This window comes from Mauremys mutica, chromosome 4, assembly GCF_020497125.1.
Source record: "Mauremys mutica isolate MM-2020 ecotype Southern chromosome 4, ASM2049712v1, whole genome shotgun sequence".
Lineage (NCBI taxonomy): Eukaryota > Metazoa > Chordata > Testudines > Geoemydidae > Mauremys > Mauremys mutica.
In genome coordinates this window covers 75768848-75786992 of record NC_059075.1, presented here as the reverse complement: position 1 = coordinate 75786992, position 18145 = coordinate 75768848, and the positions used below count along the sequence as shown (strand labels likewise).

At 38.5% G+C, this 18145-nt stretch overlaps 1 protein-coding gene across 3 annotated transcripts in view; it reads left to right on the top strand.

Moving 5' to 3' along the window:
• The window catches only part of HSD17B12 (hydroxysteroid 17-beta dehydrogenase 12), a 201288-nt gene that overhangs the window by 135675 nt on the left and 47468 nt on the right, over window positions 1-18145 (top strand). For all 3 annotated transcript variants that reach the window (XM_045015386.1, XM_045015387.1, XM_045015385.1), the window contains exons 4-6: window positions 4753-4863; window positions 11761-11825; window positions 13590-13634. In XM_045015386.1, the coding sequence (XP_044871321.1) occupies window positions 4753-4863; window positions 11761-11825; window positions 13590-13634 (221 nt within the window). The remainder of the gene's footprint in view (window positions 1-4752; window positions 4864-11760; window positions 11826-13589; window positions 13635-18145) is intronic.

The window sequence follows — 18145 nt, the reverse complement described above, 5'->3', positions numbered from 1 at the left end:
TAGAAAAATTGTTGGGACCTTGGTATAAGATTTTGTCAAGAATGTCCAGAGAGCTAACATTCTAAGGATACAAGTAGGGATGTAAAAGGTTAACTGATAAGCATTAGGCTTACCATTAACCCCGGAGGCCCTGTGCTGGCCGGAGTAGTCCCAGCTGTGTTGGGCTGGCCAGAGGGACAACATCCCCGGCTGGCTGGCTGGCCAGCCAGCGGGACCCCGGCCCCAGCGGGGCCCTGGACCCAGCCCCAGCCTCTCCAGGCTGGCTGGAGCAACCTCAGTTAATCGGTTAAATGATATAATTTTAATAGTTTAACCGGTTACCTTTTTAAACCGATATTTACATCCTTAGATACAAGCACGTTTATTTAAACACCCAGCCACCACCACCATCACTGTGGGGAATAATGTAGGAAGAGTCTTGAGGGAAAGTACTTGGTACCTGTAACTTCAGACTTTTCTAGTCTATGGGGTGGGTAGCATAAAGAGGCAAATGAGGCAGGTACTGGGAGTAGATGAAGAGAGCTGAGATATGGGTAGGGTTGTAGTTGTGAAGAACCTAGAAGGAGCAAAGAAGCAGGCTGAACTTAGTGCAGTAGCAAATTAGAAGCCAGTGAACGAGTTTCAGGAGGATTGGTGATGATCAGAGGAAGATTTTGGCATCAGCTTTTCGATAGCCTGGAGAATTCAGAGGGGTGAGAGGTGTGGAGGGCAACCAGCAAGAAGCTACTATCGTTAAGATGTGAGGTGACCAAATATAAACCAGGGTTGCACCAGTAGGGGTGAAGTGGAAAAGTTAATTGTAGTTATCATTGAGGAAGTAGAGAGAGGACGTGTTGAGATTCAGGAGATGTGGTGTAATAGAGGTGTGCCTAAGGAATTGAAGTATTCAGGACTACCGTGTGTTAATCCACTAGTGTTGTTTGAAATCTGGTCTACTATTCGAAACATCTGTATTTGTTACAAGCCGTTGATAGGTGGGCTGATGAAGTATAACTGGCTTACTGGGTATTAACTGATTCATCTTCGAAGAGGGAATACCATCTTAATAAGATAGTGTTGAAAGAGAGAAAATAAAATAAAAAAACCCTTGAACCATTTCAGACCCCATCTTAAATATTTGTCTTGAGTTGGGTAGTGATGTGACCTTGAATATACCTGTTGAACAGAACATAAATTCCAATACTAAAGCCATTTTTACTGTAGATATTAACTTTACTGTTTTTCATTTTTCATTGTATTGCCTCTTCTGGCTTCCCTTACTTCCTGTTTCACATTATAGAAAATGATACACATTACTTATAGCGTCATAGTTTAATCATTTTAAATCCATGTCTTTAAGGACTTGCTAATTTTCATAAGCTTTGAAGACCGATTGCACGGAAAAGCTACCATCAGTGATATAGAACTTCATAGTTATCTCCATTCAGCATCAGGTCTTAGCTTTTTTGCTTACCTATTTTGTCATTCAATATCTTTATATGCTTTTATAAACTTTTTTTTAAAAGACTCCGTAAGTATTGCTAATAAGGCGGTCAAGCAATTAAAAAAATTAATTGCGATTAATCACACTGTTAAACAACAATAGAATACCATTTATTTTAAATATTTTTGGATGTTTACTATATTTTCAAATATATTAATTTCAGTTACAACATAGAATACAAAGTGTACAGTGCTCACTTTATATTTATTTTTATTGCAAATATTTGCACTGTAAAAAACAAAACAATTGTATTTTTCAATTCACCTCATACAAGTACTGTAGTGCAATCTCTTTATAATGAAAGTTGAACTTACAAATGTAGAATTATATACAAAAAACCTGCATTCAAAAATAAAACAATGTAAAACTTTAGAGCCCACAAGTCCACTCAGTCCTACTTCTTGGTCAGTCAATCACTCAGACAAACAAGGTTGGCTACAATTTGCAGGAGAGAATGCTGCATGCTTCTTGTTTACAATGTCACCTGAAAGCGAGAACAGACATTCGCATGGCACTGTTGTAGCTGGTGTTGCAAGATATTTACGTGCCAGATGCGCTAAAGATTCGTATGTCCTTTCATGCTTCAACCACCATTCCAGAGGACATGCGTCCATGCTGTTGATGGTTTCTGCTTGATAACAATCCAAAGCAGTGCGGACTAATGCATGTTCATTTTCATCATCTGAGTCGGATGCCACCAGCAGAAGGTTAATTTTCTTTTTTGGTGGTTTGGGTTCTGTAGTTTCCGCATCAGAGTGTTGCTCTCTTAAGACTTCTAATAGCATGTTCCACACCTTGTCCCTCTCAGATTTTGGACGACACTTCAGATTCTTAAACCTTGGGTTGAGTGCTGTAGCTATTTTTAGAAATCTCACATCAGTACCTTTTTTGTCAAATCTGCTGTGAAAATGTTCTTAAAACAAACGTGTGCTGGGTCATCATCCGAGAGTGCTCTAACATGAAATATATACAGAATGCGGGTAAAACAGAGCAGGAGACATACAATTCTCTCCCCAAGGAGTATAGTCACAAATTTAATTGACGCATTATTTTTTTAACGAGCATCATCAGCATGGAATCATGTCTTCTGAAATGGTGTTGAAGCATGGAAGGGGCATACAAATGTTTAGCATATCTGGCATGTAAATACATTGCAACGCCGGCTATATAAACAAATGTTTGTCTTAGCGATTGGCAGAATAAGAAGTAGGACTGAGTGGACTTGTAGGCTCTAAAGTTTTACACTGTTTTGTTTTTGAGTATTGTTATGTAAACAAAAAAATCTGCATTTGTAAGTTACACTTTCACCATACAGAGATTGTACTTCATTACTTGTATGAGGTGAATTGAAAAATACTATTTCTTTTTTTTATCATTTTACAGTGCATATATTTGTAATAAAAAATCACAATATAAAGTGAGCACTGTGCACTTTGTATTCTGTGTTGCAATTGAAATCAATATTGAAAATGCAAAAAAAAAATCCAAAAATATTTAATAAATGTCAATTGGTATTCTATTGTTATAAGTGCGATTAATCGCGATTGATTTTTTTAAATCGTGATTAAATTTTTTGAGTTAATCACATGAGTTAACTGCGATTAATTGACAGCCTTAACTGCTAAACAAAACTTAATGAAAAATACTTTGAGGAATGTAAGAAGTGAGTCATTAGTGATGGTGTCTGGCTTGTTTAAATAATGTGCATTTAATAGGGCCCTTAATGGCAATGAAAATTGCTGAAAATACCATAAAACAATAAAGACTGTACGTGTGCAGTAATGTCCAGTTTTGCTGCATCATCCACCCAATCCACTTGTCTACATTTGATACATTTGTTCCCTCTAATTCACTGTCCTGTAGGATTTCACGTGTATGTTTTTAACATTCAAACAGATGTGTTCAAAAATAGAATCTCTTCAATATCTTTTTACTGAGAAGGGGGAAGGTGAACTTGATTTTCTTCTGACGCGATCACAAGACTGCTGCTGCAGTAGGGGCTTAATGCTGTTTACGTCGTCATTTTACATAGCAACATCTCCCTGGGGATTTTTAAACAATGCAGCTGTTCATGAAAGATGAAGAGGGGAAAAAAATAGTTGCATCTGCCATTAGAGTTATTAGGAAAAAAAAAAAGCTGCAAGCAAACCATTGAGTGCAGTAGATTCATGATTCTGCATGAATGGACAACAGAATCATGGGAGCTGCTATTTTTTTCTTGAATGGAAGAGAGCATCATGGGAATGTGGCTGCTTCTGGTCTTTTTGTGAATGATTCTTTTCCATTTAAATTGGCACCATTTTTATGAATGATTTAAAATAATTTTTTTGCAACCATTCTTTAAAATGTGCATAAATTACTGAAGGAACACTAAAATAGTGCTTTTTTTCATCTAATTTAGACTATTTTGGTCAGCACCTTTTGTTTTGCTGATGTCCAAGGTGGCATTGTGCTGATTTTAATTTAACATAAGTAATTTAACTTGATGGAAAGAGAATTAGGCTACAGAGATATTTTATCCTTAAATCTTGAATAAAATGTCAGAAATTATAACAATGTAATTTGTTCCATGCTGCAAGAGTGGAAGTGATACTATGTTGAATGATTTTGTTGGCCTTGTGTAACCTGTAGTTGTACCTTTTTTTCCTACTTCCTTTCTTCTGTGCTCTTCTGGCTCCTTGGTTTCTTAAACATCAAAAAAGTCAGGGTTAGGGGTGGAGATGTAGGGCAACAGGAATCTGCGCACACTTAAGCTGCAGCACCTTCTGCACCAATAGTCTTTTGCCAATGTTAGTGAGCCACTTAAACTGCATAAATATTTGAAGTACAATGGTCCCTGATCCCATTGTACTTCAAGACTCATCATGTAACAGATACTCGAAATTTGCTTCAAACTTTTGGATTTTGTGTGGTCTGTATTAACCTGTGTAATTTGCTAACGCCCTGGACCCTCATGAACAGAAGGTGCTGAATCTTTCGAGCTCTTGTGGTGAGAGTACAACTAGTTGAATGTGTCTTTAAAGAGTTGGAAGATTTTAATAGTACTCTGAAAGTTTATGCATAAATCAAAACAGCCTAACAGTAAAACACTTGCCCTGCATAAATGAATGTGACACTGTATAACAATGTTTTGAACTAACAGTATAGTAGTTTGTCTTAAACCATAATGACTTAAGTATTCTTTGTATTTTAAAAATTGGAATGGCCAAGTCCTTTAACTTAACTGTATTCAACTTTTTTGGTTTGTTTGTTTTTTTGTTATTTTTCAGAAGAGAAATTCAAAGTGGAAACAAAAATTATTGCTGCTGACTTTGGTGAGAGAGAAGATATTTACAGTAGAATTAAAGCAGGACTGGAAGGCCTTGAGATTGGTGTTTTAGGTTTGTATCTGACCTGTTTCTAGATTTTTACGTGCTGGAGATTTTTGTCTTGATATCCCTATTAGTTTGCTCCCCTCTGCCTCAGTATTAAAGTTTATTGAAACCAGCCTGCAAAGGCTGTGGATATGACTGAGCTGAAAAAAGTGAAGTGACTGCATTCTAGATATTTCTTATTATGGCCCTGATTTCTAAAAGCATCCCTATTCAGGAGAGCACTTACTCCTGTGCTTAAGTTCTTTCCTGAATCAGGGTGCTTCTGATGATGCATTTTTGGATGCTTCATTTTTATTCATATTACTAAAGGCTCGTCTTCGGCTCTGTGCCTTTAATACTTTAAATACTTAGCTATCTGACCTAGTAGCAGCTTGGAGGCTAACCAGATCCCAAGATTATGAACCTAAATGCCCTTAAATCAGTTCAATTCAATTTTTAAACTACAGAAGTTGTCAAAGTGGGGGAGGTAGGGGGTGGAAGTTTGTATTAAAACAAAAAACCAAACACAAGCTTCTGCCCCCTCAAGCTTCTGTTGGGCGATAAGATCTTCCCAGGATAGAACTACCCATGATGATGAGTAGTATTTGATCCTCTCTGGCCTTAACCAAAGGGGCTGATATCTTCTCCTTGCCTTCTGATTACTTCCCACAACTCTCCAGTTTACATCATGAAGCTGTAATAGAAGCCAGCTAACCTCAACCTGCCTAACTTTAGTGTTCATAAGACATAAGGGGGCAAACGAGTCATTAAAGTCAGCCTACGATCTTACTTTTTTTGTACTCATAACACACTTTTGTTATATAAATACCTTCAATAGGACTCGGGAGAAATGGTGCATTTGTGATCACACATCAGCACTGAAAATGCTTCTGCATTTATTCATAAACCCCAGCTCTAATGAAACCAAATGGTTAGTTTTTCTGTTCTTTGTCTGTAGAGTAGCAGTTGAATCCTGTGGGAACGATATTAACTTTTAGTTACAGAGCTGCTGAAGCTTAGTAGCTAGGGTATAACATCAAGTCATTGACTTCCTGCTTCAGGAGGTTCAGGTTTGACTATGTTCTGGTCATATTGGTTAGCTCTGTTGTTCAGCCTATTGCACTTCTCCTTTGGGTACCATACAGTATCTTGAAGATGCTGCAGTAGTCTTGGCATTTTCTCATCGAAAGGGTGGGAGAAGACAAGGTGATTATTCTGTTTGCTTCACTGAACCTAAAATCAATAGGTAATTCAAACCAGTTCTTAAGCTCAAGAACCTGCAGAGTTTCCTCAAGATAAGACGACTTACTTTAGATTCAGACAATTCAGTAAAGGGATTTTCTTGAAATTATATATTTATACTGAATTTCCCTGTGTGTGTGTGTGTATTCCTATACACCTTTCTCTCAGTACATTTCTACAGTTCGCCATTATGGGGATGAGAACCCATAATGGTGAACAGTGGCTTGAGATTTCACAAATCTGTCATCTGAAGCTCTCAAAAAGATAACACCATTTTACGACACCCATGTGAGGTAAATAAGAATGTATTCAAAATGTCCAGAGTGTTTTAGGGTACAGTGGCAGCTGGGATTTAGAACAAGGGAGTTCTGACTCCTGCTCCCCAACTTGATCTAAAAGACCAAATTTCTTCCTAAACCAGAACAAATGCATATGGAATAGTTTTGCATTTAAGAAAAAAATCAATAATATTTCTTAGGCATAGGTAATTCTGGATTTCTGTAGCCTCAAATTGCAGTGGTCTGTGCTAGCTCTATGGTATCCATTGCAAATGTTCCAAGGTTCTTGAGCTGCTTAAACTATCTGTTGGCAGTTGTAAAGTGTGTTGCCTTTAAGAGGGCACCAGCACCTACCAGGGCAATTCTTTTTTTTTTCCAGATGATGTGATAACCCATTCTCTCTTTAAAACTGGCAATTTACAGATTCAGATTATGGGTAATCCATAAAGGCAGTATTTTACTGATTGCCAGAACATCAAGTTTGTTTTAAAGATGCAAGGCAGCATTATAGATTTCTGTGGCATTAATTGCTGTCCAAGGTCTATGTTCAATCTTCTGCCAATACTGTCCATATGGGTGTCTAAGAAGACATGGATTTAAGTGAGACCCCTAACCAAGCCTCACTTGGGCTGATATGCACGAGTAACTTAGTGGCAGCTCAGTACTCACTATTGCAGGCTAGGGTTCTTTGCACTAGGTCCTGATTACTTTTAACCTTTCACTTATATACACACAATAGTCTGCATCTACACTGGGCAGAATCAAGACCTCTGTGATTGCAAAGTCATAGCACAACTTCATACTAAAGTATTTACAGATTAAAATCCTTGTAAACTCCTTTTTATTTGGAAGTTACTTCTCACCCACATGTAAAGGCTAGAGTTTGCATAATGTTTTGCTGTGTGTTCAAAACAGCATCTGTCAGTGACTTTGAACATGTGCTAACTGCAGCAATATGTTAAATAGGCAGAGATGAGAGATTTTCCTTGCACCACTTTAAACAGTGGGCGTCTTAAATGAAGTTTGACAAACTTGAGATACTGTCCAGGTCAGCAGACTCAACTTTTTAGGTTAATACACAATTTTCTGTCACTTTCCATCTGGTTTCAATTTTATTTTAAACAAAATTTTAGTTAATTTTAAGATGGCTACAAAACTTATTAATGAGAGAACTGCAGTGATAAGGGCTGCACTCCTACCACCGCCAGTTCCATTACTGAACTGAGTGTGAGCAGGTGAATGCAAAGCCAAGGGCATGACTGACAAGGTTTCTTGTAAACTTCCCTCTATTTCCTGCTCACAAAAATGGACCAGGCAGACGAGTCAGGAAAATTCCTCAAGTTCTGTGTTGATGCCCATGATCATTCCTGTGGATGAGGTGGTACTCTGTACATGAGATGCCCAAAATTAAGTGTTAGCTCCATCAAGTGATTTGCTATGCTCATGTTTCATGGAAATCTTTATAAAATCACCATCAATTTAGAACTAGTTTTGCTTGCATACATTTCACAGATGAATTCCTGATCACCCTTTTTGCTAGCAGAGCCAGGCTTTGGGCTCCATAAAGGACAATTGCATTTTTAAAGTTGGTTTCTAATTTTTCCCTTGCAGAAAGCCCTGGAAATGGATTGCTAAAATTGAAAAAAATACATAGCTGGGCTCCATTCTTCAGTAAAAGGTTGATGGGGGGGGGAAGATGTGGACATTTAAATATCTCCCTAATACACACTTACTTCTGAGTTAATTTTTCAGAAAAATCATGTCCCTAACTCTTCACTCTACCATGAGTTGTTCCCTCCTCATAAAAAGGCTGATAACAGTGGCCAAAACTTTGTTATATTTAGGACGACGGGTGGCAAAAAAATTTGTTCCCCACCCCGCTAATACTGACACTGCTTGTTAAAACTTCTGTGCCTCTGAGGGTGTCTACACTGCAGTAAAATATCCATGGCTGGCCCTGATCAGCTGACTTGGGCTTAGGCTGCGGGGCTATAAAATTGCAGTGTAGACACTTGCACTGAAGCCTGGGCTCTGGGACCCTCCCCCATCACAGGGTCCTAGTGCCCAGGCTCCAGCCCAAGCCCAAATGTCTGCATTGCAGTTTTATAGCCCCATAGTCTGAGCCTTGTGAGCCCGAGTCAGCTGACATGGGCCAGTGACAGGGGGGTTTATTGCAATGTACACATACCTGGAATGCGCAGAACACTTGCTAATGGTCTGGAGGATGTTTATTTCTCCTCATTTCCAGCTAATGTATTTTTAGGATTCTTGTAAAGAAATTTACATGGGTAAGTAGTTGCTGTAAAGGGGTTCGGAAATCTTGAATAGGAGAGGTGTACTTGAGACCGTCTTGGAATGAAGTTTAATAACCTCTGCTTATAACTAATCTTCTGTCAGTTTCCTCCACATATTTTTAATATCCTTGATATTGAAATGATTTTTCAGACACTATCTTAAAATGCAACCTTTTACTGTCCATGCAACTGAGACAAAGATCCCATGGCACTTCTCATAAAAACATTTGCCTCAGTGTCATTGGGTGGAAAGTTTCCCTTCTCCTGCATAAACTCCAACCCCAAAGGTGAATGCATTTCAACAATGCTGTTAATATATTAATAGTACAGTACTTTAGGATCCTATGGGATGGAAGGCACTATAGAAATGTAAAATGTTGGATCCATAGCAACTGACTATGGTGTGTCTATAGATTGACTTTAGTGAGTATGTCTACATTGAAATGTAAGCCCAAGAGTTAGTGGAATTCAAGTTAGCAGACTTTGGGTGTGTTAACCTAGGAGGCTTGCGTGTCTCCACTCATTTGTAAACCCCAAGTTAGGAATTATTGAACTGTGGGTCCCAACCTGGGCCTCCAGTGTCTACACTGCATTATGTGTGCCCAAGTCTAGCCACCATATCCCAGACTTTCAGTACCCTCCCAGAATGTGGCCACTCTAGTCCTTTGTTCATGTTGCAGTGTGGGAAAAAATTTTGTCCAGAGGACAAGGAAAGTTGGTGTGTGTGAAAGTGTGGGATACTTGTGCCCTGGGAGTCTGCCAAGATTTCAGTGGGGCTGCATTTACACTGCAAAGCAATAGAGTTTGAACCTAAAGTTGTGGTTTGACTCAGGCTCAGGCCCTCCACCTCTGTGAGGCCTCAGGATCCTGGATTCGTACGTAGACAGAAGGGGCTTTAGGCTTGAGCCTGAGTTTGAACCCTGGGTTTGAACTGAAGTGTTGGCTTGTTCAGTGAAGTCAACAGCAAATAAATGTACATGAAACAAAGATTCTGTTTTCATGTTACTGTCTTTCATAATGAAGTCAAAATTGAGAATATATAAGACAGAAGCAGCATTGTTTGAGTGAGATTAGAAGTTTTCCATGATTTGTTAGTGTTTAGATTACTAGAATATGAATATTGGCTTCATATCTGGGTTTGTCTACACTGGCAATTTACGGCACTACAACTTTCTTACTATGGGGTGTGAAAAAACACCCCCCTGAGCGCAGCAAGTTTCAGCGCTGTAAAGCGCCAGTGTAGACAGTGCCCCAGCACTGGGAGCTACGCCCCTCATGGAGGTGGGGTTTTTTTAGAGCGCCAGGAGAGCTGTCTCCCAGTGCTCTGCCGCGACCACACAAGCCACGTTAAAGCGCTGCCACAGCAGTGCTTTAGCATTGCTTCTGTAGACTAGCCCTCGGAGAACAACGCTGAAGTACTGCATTCAAAAATTAGGTTTAAACAATTAACGGATTCTCTGTTCATTTTAAATGCTGCCAATGGGGGGGAGATTTCACAGATCTGAAGAATGTGAAAACAACTTGTGGAACAGTTTGCTATGGTGAATCCCCGTGTAATGAGTCTTTGAATAGACAGAGAAAGCAAAACACAAACCCTTTCAAAAGGCAGATAAGATTTGTCAAAAACATGCACTGCTTAATGTACTAAGATGGTTATTAATGAGATTTCTCCTGCACTCCTATTCGCGCTTCCCCCCACCCCCAAGCTATTGAAGCTCTTTGACACAGTGCCTTCAATGAGCTTGCAGGTTGCTGCTCGTGTTGGTTACTGCTGCCATCTACTGTCCTAACACAGCAATTGCTGAGTTAGGAGTGGTGTTAATTTTGTCCATTTCAGTGTATTTCACTTTCTAGGGCTCCCTTCTGCTACAAATTGTGTGTGATTCACAGAAATTACAAGACTGAGCAGAACCATGGTGATGGCCTATGAACAACTTGTAGTCTGGAGAGCTTGTTGTAGATGTTTGGGGTGGGGAGGGAAGTAGGCCTCTCCTAAAGGCAGTGGGGAAACTGGCACGTTTAGTCTTTCAAAAACTGTAAACAGATTTCATGTAGGATGTTGCCAGGGATTGGGATGTGTCCCTTGGCTTTTCATTTAATTCACGTGAGTTACACAATTGTACCTCTGCACGCTTGGTACAGTTCTGTTCAGGAGAAGGGTCTTTGGGATGAGAAGGATTAAAATGAAAGTTAAAAATAATTGGGAATATTCTTTTAACAACATTTTAAAAAGTAAAGAATAATGGTATCTTCTACAATTAGTTGTGAGTTTTGCCTAAGTGTTTGTACTGCATTCCTTATAGAGGGTGCTGGGTTACCAGCTGATCCTTGTCTTCATGCACTCTAATGGACTAGTTCAAGGGCTGCTTCTCTCCTCCCTGTATTTAAAAATAGAAATTGAGTGAGAATTACAATGATTAGCTTATATTTAAACATTAAGTTTGCTTACCTGCTTCTAATCCCAATAAATTAACCTTAAACTGCATTAAAACACCAGAGAGTGATTGATTGTAACTTGGGAATGGAAGGCTCAACATGTGAAGGTGGATGAGCTCTACAAACTAAGAGCGTTATGTGAAGAGAGGGCATTTGACTATGATTTAGTGGCAGTAGATTGAGTGCTTGCCTCAGTCTCTGGTTCACGTGGTCCAACACAAACTGTCTTGCGCATAGCATGTTGAGGCTAACTTGTTTTAGATGCAAAATGGTCTAACTATGCAAGCTGCAAATTTAAAAAGGGGAAAGCTATATATTGGGAATAACCACCTCACTTACAGGAATGTTTCCTGTGTTGTACTATAAAGCTTAGGAGAAATCCGGTAGGACATGTGGAAGATGACAATTACCATTTATATGGTCAAAAAGAATTCCAAAAATTATATTTAAGTGTCTTATGTGTTCACCCTCGTACTGTCCACTAGTATATGTGAATGTGTGTACAATGTAGTAAATGTGACATGCCACAAAGGCATAAAGGACACACAGCTATAAAACATCTGAATGTGGCATTGTTAACTTTGAAATGAGACTGCTTATTGCAAGTCATCAAAGCTTCAGAATTGGAATGACAATCAGCAGAAACAAGTAAAACTTGTTGATTTTTGTTTCAGTCAACAATGTGGGAATTTCATACAATTACCCTGAATATTTTCTTGATGTTCCAGACCTGGATAATGTAAGTGTGGCTATGTTTAACTTAACTCTTCTGCAGTTTTCTTACCTTAATAGTAAACTTGTATTAGATTTCTGTGCAGAATGGAATGCTTGTTAAATGGGGTAGCCTGGATGTAGTTATAAGAAATACAACTTCAAGGCTAACAGGCTTACGCACAAAAGATTGGGAAATTCAAAGAGATGATAAAAGCTTAGCCTTTTTTAGATACTTGCATATTTTTTGTTCTTCCAGATCAAAAAAATTGCACTTATCCATTTGCAATTACATGTAAAAAATGTAACTGAGCTACAGTTGCTATGGGATCCATATCTGAATTTCATGGCTATTGGGTATAATCTCAACTGAATGTTACTCTTTTTTGCACTCTTTTACTTGGTTTTTAAAAAAGTGAGTGAAGGCAGTGAAAGCGAGTGATCCAGGTGAAAAAATACAGAATATTTGCAGATGTTACACTTGTGTGGACATGAGTTTTTATAAGAGCTTTAAATACTGTTTTTCAAATTGCCAGGGTTCATACTTCAGTGAGTACTAAATTTGAACTTGGTAAACAAAACTGAAATGCAAAATTTCATGCTTCAAAATATACATATTTTTTTTAGAAATTTGTCCATTCTGTGTTCCATTCTCATAGTCTGATAACTCAAACAGATTAATGGACATATTCATTCTTTTGGGTTTACGGTTAAATAAACTTGAAAATCTTCAGTTCGTTGAAAGTGTTGTATCTTCATCTAATGACTAAAAAACTTGTCAGTAAGTGAATTAAAAGACTAAGCAATATATAGGCAAATGATAGCCATTTAAAAGTCTGTAATATATTAAAAGCAATTGTGATTTAATGTTGTTCAGTGGTCAGCGTGTCCAGGAAGCCAGAACTTACACAACTGGCAAGTGTACAAGTATGTGATAGTACACCGCTACCTCGATATAACGCCACCTGATATAACACGAGTTTGGATATAACGTGGTAAAGCAGTGCTCCGGGGGGGGGACGGGACTACGCACTCCGGTGGATCAAAGCAAGTTCAAATATAACACACTTTCACCTATAATGCTGTAAGATTTTTTGGCTCCCAAGGACAGCGTTATATCGAGGTAGAGGTGTATAAGGAAGTGTGTCACAACTGTGATATATATATATATACATGTATGGTTCACATTAATAGAATTCATAAACAGGGAAAAATAATCCAGTAAAACAGTTGCGGTACTAGTCCACTCATTTTTTATTCTTCTAAGTTGTTTCTTTAACACTGGAAGCAATTGCAGATTTTCTTAACCATAATTTTTCCTACCCTATTACTGCCTCTCTGCATCCTCTTCTATTGAAGCAGGTGTGAATAGGTATTGACCACAGGAAAGTAGTCTTCAGAGCACATAATCTGAAATGAGGATAAATGTTAGTTCACAATCCAGAATGCCAAATTATCCCACTTACCTTTTTAATTTAAATCAGGTGCTCACTCTATATTACATAGGTAATTAAGCAGACTTACCGTATACAACTAAATATACTGCCTGCATGTTTGTGGTGAGATCTCTTTCAATATCTAAGTGACTGACAGCCTAGACCCCGGTCAATCTGGGTGTACACCTGATTCTGACAGAGATAAGGGGTAGGGAGGTTGCTAGATTTCCTGCTTGAGACAGAGTTTTTGCTGTAGTGCATGTGGCTTTTTTTAAATTATGACACTTAGAGCCCTGGACAGTGTGTTAATATTTATCAAAATAATTTTTTCTATAAATCTGCTTTTTTTCCTGCAGACAATCAATACAATGATAAACATTAACATCATGTCTGTTTGCAAGGTAAGTGCCCTCTTACTCATATTTGCACTTAAAACTCTTAACTATTCTAAAACAATAAACAACGTTGATTCACCTGCTACCAGTAAATTGCTTTCACTTCCTTTGAGCTATGCAGTTTCTCTCCTCCTTTTAATCTCTCAAGAATTGCTACGTTTAGTTTGTGCTCTCCTACCTGCTCACCAGACTGTCTTCCAATTATGTTGCATAGAAGACAACTTAATATAAATGATACACAAATGTCGCTATAAAAGAGTAAGATGTGTACTTAAAACACAGCCTCATGATCTTTCACATTCATAATCCTGTCTTTCTCATGTCCTTTCACTTATCTCTCATCCCTTGCTGTCCTAGACTGTAATCTTCTCTGGACAGAGAAGTCCTTCATTTTTTTTATAAGGTTCCATGTGCACTTATGGCACAACAGTTAAATATTGTATTCACTGTGTGAAATAAACAAGTAGGAAACTACTTGCTGTTATGGATTATTGTACAAGGAGTCTGTTAACTTTTGGAATGCCATTTTTGAAATTATTTCTCTCCCCTTCAATAGTATCTTGAAATTTTTTGATAGTTCAGTTACTTTTTTTAAATTTGGAGGAAATCAATCTGATTTCAGCCTTAAGTGCAAGAGCATAAATGTTTTCTTGTTTGTTAAAACCAAGTCTGTGGTATGGGACAGTGAGTAAGAGAAGAGGATGTGACTTTTTTCTTTACCCAGGGTATGCTAAATATATCAGACTTTTAATAGAGGGAGATGGAGTTACCACCAGCTTCTCTATTGCTTAGGAAATACATGTTGGTAAGTTGAGGAAGCATGCTGGAAGAAATATGTTGCTACTCACCACTAAGATCCAATTTTGCTTTTATGCATATAGGATGGAGGAAAACTTGCAGCTCTTCTGACAGCTAAGGGTTAACTTTGTCTCCTGTTGAAACCAAAACATCGGGTGAATTTAGTTTGAGTTGTGGCTGCATGGATAGGATTTACCCGTGTAAATGAGAGTTTTGGTTCTTTTAACACATTGAAATTCATCTAGCATGCTGCCAAGGGGTTTAGTCTGAAGTTGTCTGATTTCTATCCAAAAAGATACAGAAGCTGGAAAAGAACAAAACAATACTTCTGTAAGAATTCCCTTCTCTACAACGCTTCAGTGTGCTACTTGTTCCAAAGCTAGAAGTTGCTTAATTTACCATAGTTGTAGTTACTCCAGCAACTGCCTTTTCCCCCTAGCCTGACTGGTATTGTACCTGTAGTTTTGCACATCTTTGTCCCCAGCACGCACCACCATTCTTCTGTCAGATGGGCTGGATCATGGCCCACAGTGACTTGTTGCTCTCCTGCAAGATTTCCATTTGTGAGAAGCCGATTCTGATCGACACTTTATTTAGGAAAGATTTTCAACAAAGGTCACTCAGCTGAGCTAATATACAGAATTAATGCCTACAACACATGCATGTAAAACTTTGTGTAAAGTATCCAGGGACCTCTCAGCTAGAGCTAAAATATAGCAGGGGTAAGGGACAGGGGGACTTCAGTTTCTCCTGATGTGTGACATCCTCGCTATACCAGAAGAGGGAGCCCACTATTCAGCGATTGAAGACTTGGGGACTGCTCTAGTTTGTTCAACAGTTCAGATTTTCCTATATTTTAGCAGCCGTTCTCTGCAGTTGTAATTAATATTTTCTCTTTCCCTAAAGCCCTGCCTCTGACCTGGTGCGAGACATCAGATAAATCATTTTACCTTTTTAAACTTCACTTTCCTGGTCTATAAAATGAGGATGACACTTAGCCCTCGTTTTGTAAAGTGCCTTGAGATGTATAGATAAGTGCTATGTAAGAGGTAAATTCTATTACTATGAATAGTAAAGACTAGTTCTTGGCTTCCCTCGACATACCCTATGTCTGTATTAAGAAGAGAATGGTATAAAGCTCACACTAAAGTAGTCTTTACATTTTCCCTTGCATTAATGTGTGTGGGGTACCAGTTAGCTTTAACTTGATGGGTCTTAGGGTCGTCAGCTGGAAATAATACTTAGCACTTCAGTAGTTCTTTCCATCATTATAACATCAATTTATATAAAGGAGTGTTCAGGGAGTTAATTATACCCATTTTAGCAATGAGACTGAGTTGGGCTGGTCAATGCCACAAAAGGAGTCAGTTCAGATCTAGGATGAGAAATTAGCTGTTCCTCTCTTCCAGTCCAACTCTGTGTCTCCATGCATATACAATCTTAAAAATCAATGGTGGAAAGAAAACAGATAATATTCCCTCTGGGGCAAGGATGATATCTTGCTTCGTTTGGAAAGCATGTAGCTCACTTAAAATTTTACTGTAATATTTAAAAATATATAGGTATCAGTGTGTCAAGCTGGGAAGAAGGTGTCTGTTGGCATTAAGAGTACACTCGTAACACCTTAGTGAAGAGCAGAAAGAGAGCAGATTATATTAGAAATTCTGAATAAAAGTTAGGACAGGAAAATGATATAAAACAGAATTAGAGGGAATAGACACATAGGCAGACAATAATCCAAAATACAGATGGGATGTCAGATCTTGCCATTCTCCTGAGCTAATAGATATTAGAAGGGTCAGATGCTGATGGGAGGAGTCGACATTTTCAGCAGGTCTAGAAACCAGAGTGAGAAACCTTTGGAACAAGAATGACATCCCCATCATGTTGTAAATTCATGTTTAAAATAGCCCAGGGCAGCCAAAGACTGCATGCTTGTGTGTGTGTGTGTGTGTGTGTGTGTGTGTGTGTGTGTGTGTGTGTGTGTGTGTAAAATATTATGTTACAGAGAAGAGGCAATGGTCCTTCTTTGGCTCTGGTGGACCACATTTAGGAAATTGCGTTTGGTTGGGTGCACCATGTTACCAGAAAGATGCTGATAAATTGAACGTAATCCAGAGGAGAGCAACAAAAAGTTCAGATGCCAGAGCAATTAACGTACGAAGAAAGATCAAGAGCTACATATGTAATATTTTGGCTAGGATTATTAATGTATGACATAATTTATTACTGATATTTGTAAGTAAACAAATATTTAAAGTTGTAAACACCAAAAAGGGGGAGAGTAAATACATTGCAGAAGATAGAAAAATTCTATTAAAAATGGCTATTAGAACTTTAAACACAGGAAACAGACCAGGAGAGAAGGGTAGCAGTAGCAGAGAGATGTTTTCTGTCAGTATTGAAGCAAGCATTTAAGACCTTCTTCCAGCTTCAGATATATTCTGTCCAAAATTAGGACATTCTGTAGTTCCATGACTTTTGATAGCTCTGAGGGGTATTGACAAATATGAGTCCTACTGATTTTTTTGAGAGTTGAACAGTGTATCTCATCAATTGAGCAATCTCGTTACATCTGATCACATCGGATCAAAACATCTTTCTCAGTTCAGTCTGGGATCTTTCCACTTTCAGCTCGCCCTCAAAAAGCTTGAGTTCTTGAATGGGGAAACTTTTGTCCTGCTAGATCCTAGAAACAAGTTCTGCTCAAAAGACAAATCAATTGGATGGAAGAAGCTTGAAACATGATGTGTTTCAGTCATAGTGTCTGCCTTCATATGCACTGTCTCTGTGTCACAGACCTTCCCTTATACTTGAATTGGTGACAGTTTTGTCCAACCTGGAGTAGGAGAATTATCAAAGGATTTTTGCATATAAAACTCCACATTTAAAAGGCTTTCATTTTAGACACATTTCACTGAATTGCTTGTAAAAGTTAATTCTCGTGAAGCATAGATATAATTCCCATTCCATTTTAAAGGGAATTGTCCACATGTTGAAGGGGCATAGACACTGTCCTAGTGTTTTTCAACCTTTTTGATACCCAGGATTGGCTTGCTGCCTTCCTAAACTGTGTCAGGGAGATCTTAGGGACTGGCGCTGGTCCATGGATGAGTTTACATACTACAGTCTGTGGTATGGATTGTGTATGGACAGTAACAGTCTGGGAATGTGTAAGGGAGGTGTAATTTGATTCGTAAAAATCTACAGAATCATAATTTCAGTGGTGTGCCCCTGGGTGGCATGGCAAAGGGGACTCACTCCCCCCACCTCCCTATCCCTCCCGTATACCATAGCTTCCAGTTCCAAGTCCTCCAGTTGGTGGAAATTTTGATAATACAGTGTTGTCAGAAAGGGTCAAGTTGGTTATCATTCAAAACCTTTTCTTTTATGAACACAAGGTACCAACTCTTGAACAATTACACCTCTACCTCGATATAACACTGTCCTCGGGAGCCAAAAAATCTTACCGTGTTATAGGTGAAACCGCGTTATATCGAACTTGCTTTGATACACCAGAGTGCGCAGCCCCACCCTTCCGGAGCACTGCTTTACTGCGTTATATCCAAATTCGTGTTATATCGGGTCACGTTATATATCTACATACACCTCTACCCCGATATAAGAAAATTTTTAAAAATCAGCTTTGTTTAATTATACTTTAACACAGGCATATCAAACATGCAGGCCTCATAAGGTTAAATTGTGACTCTTGACAG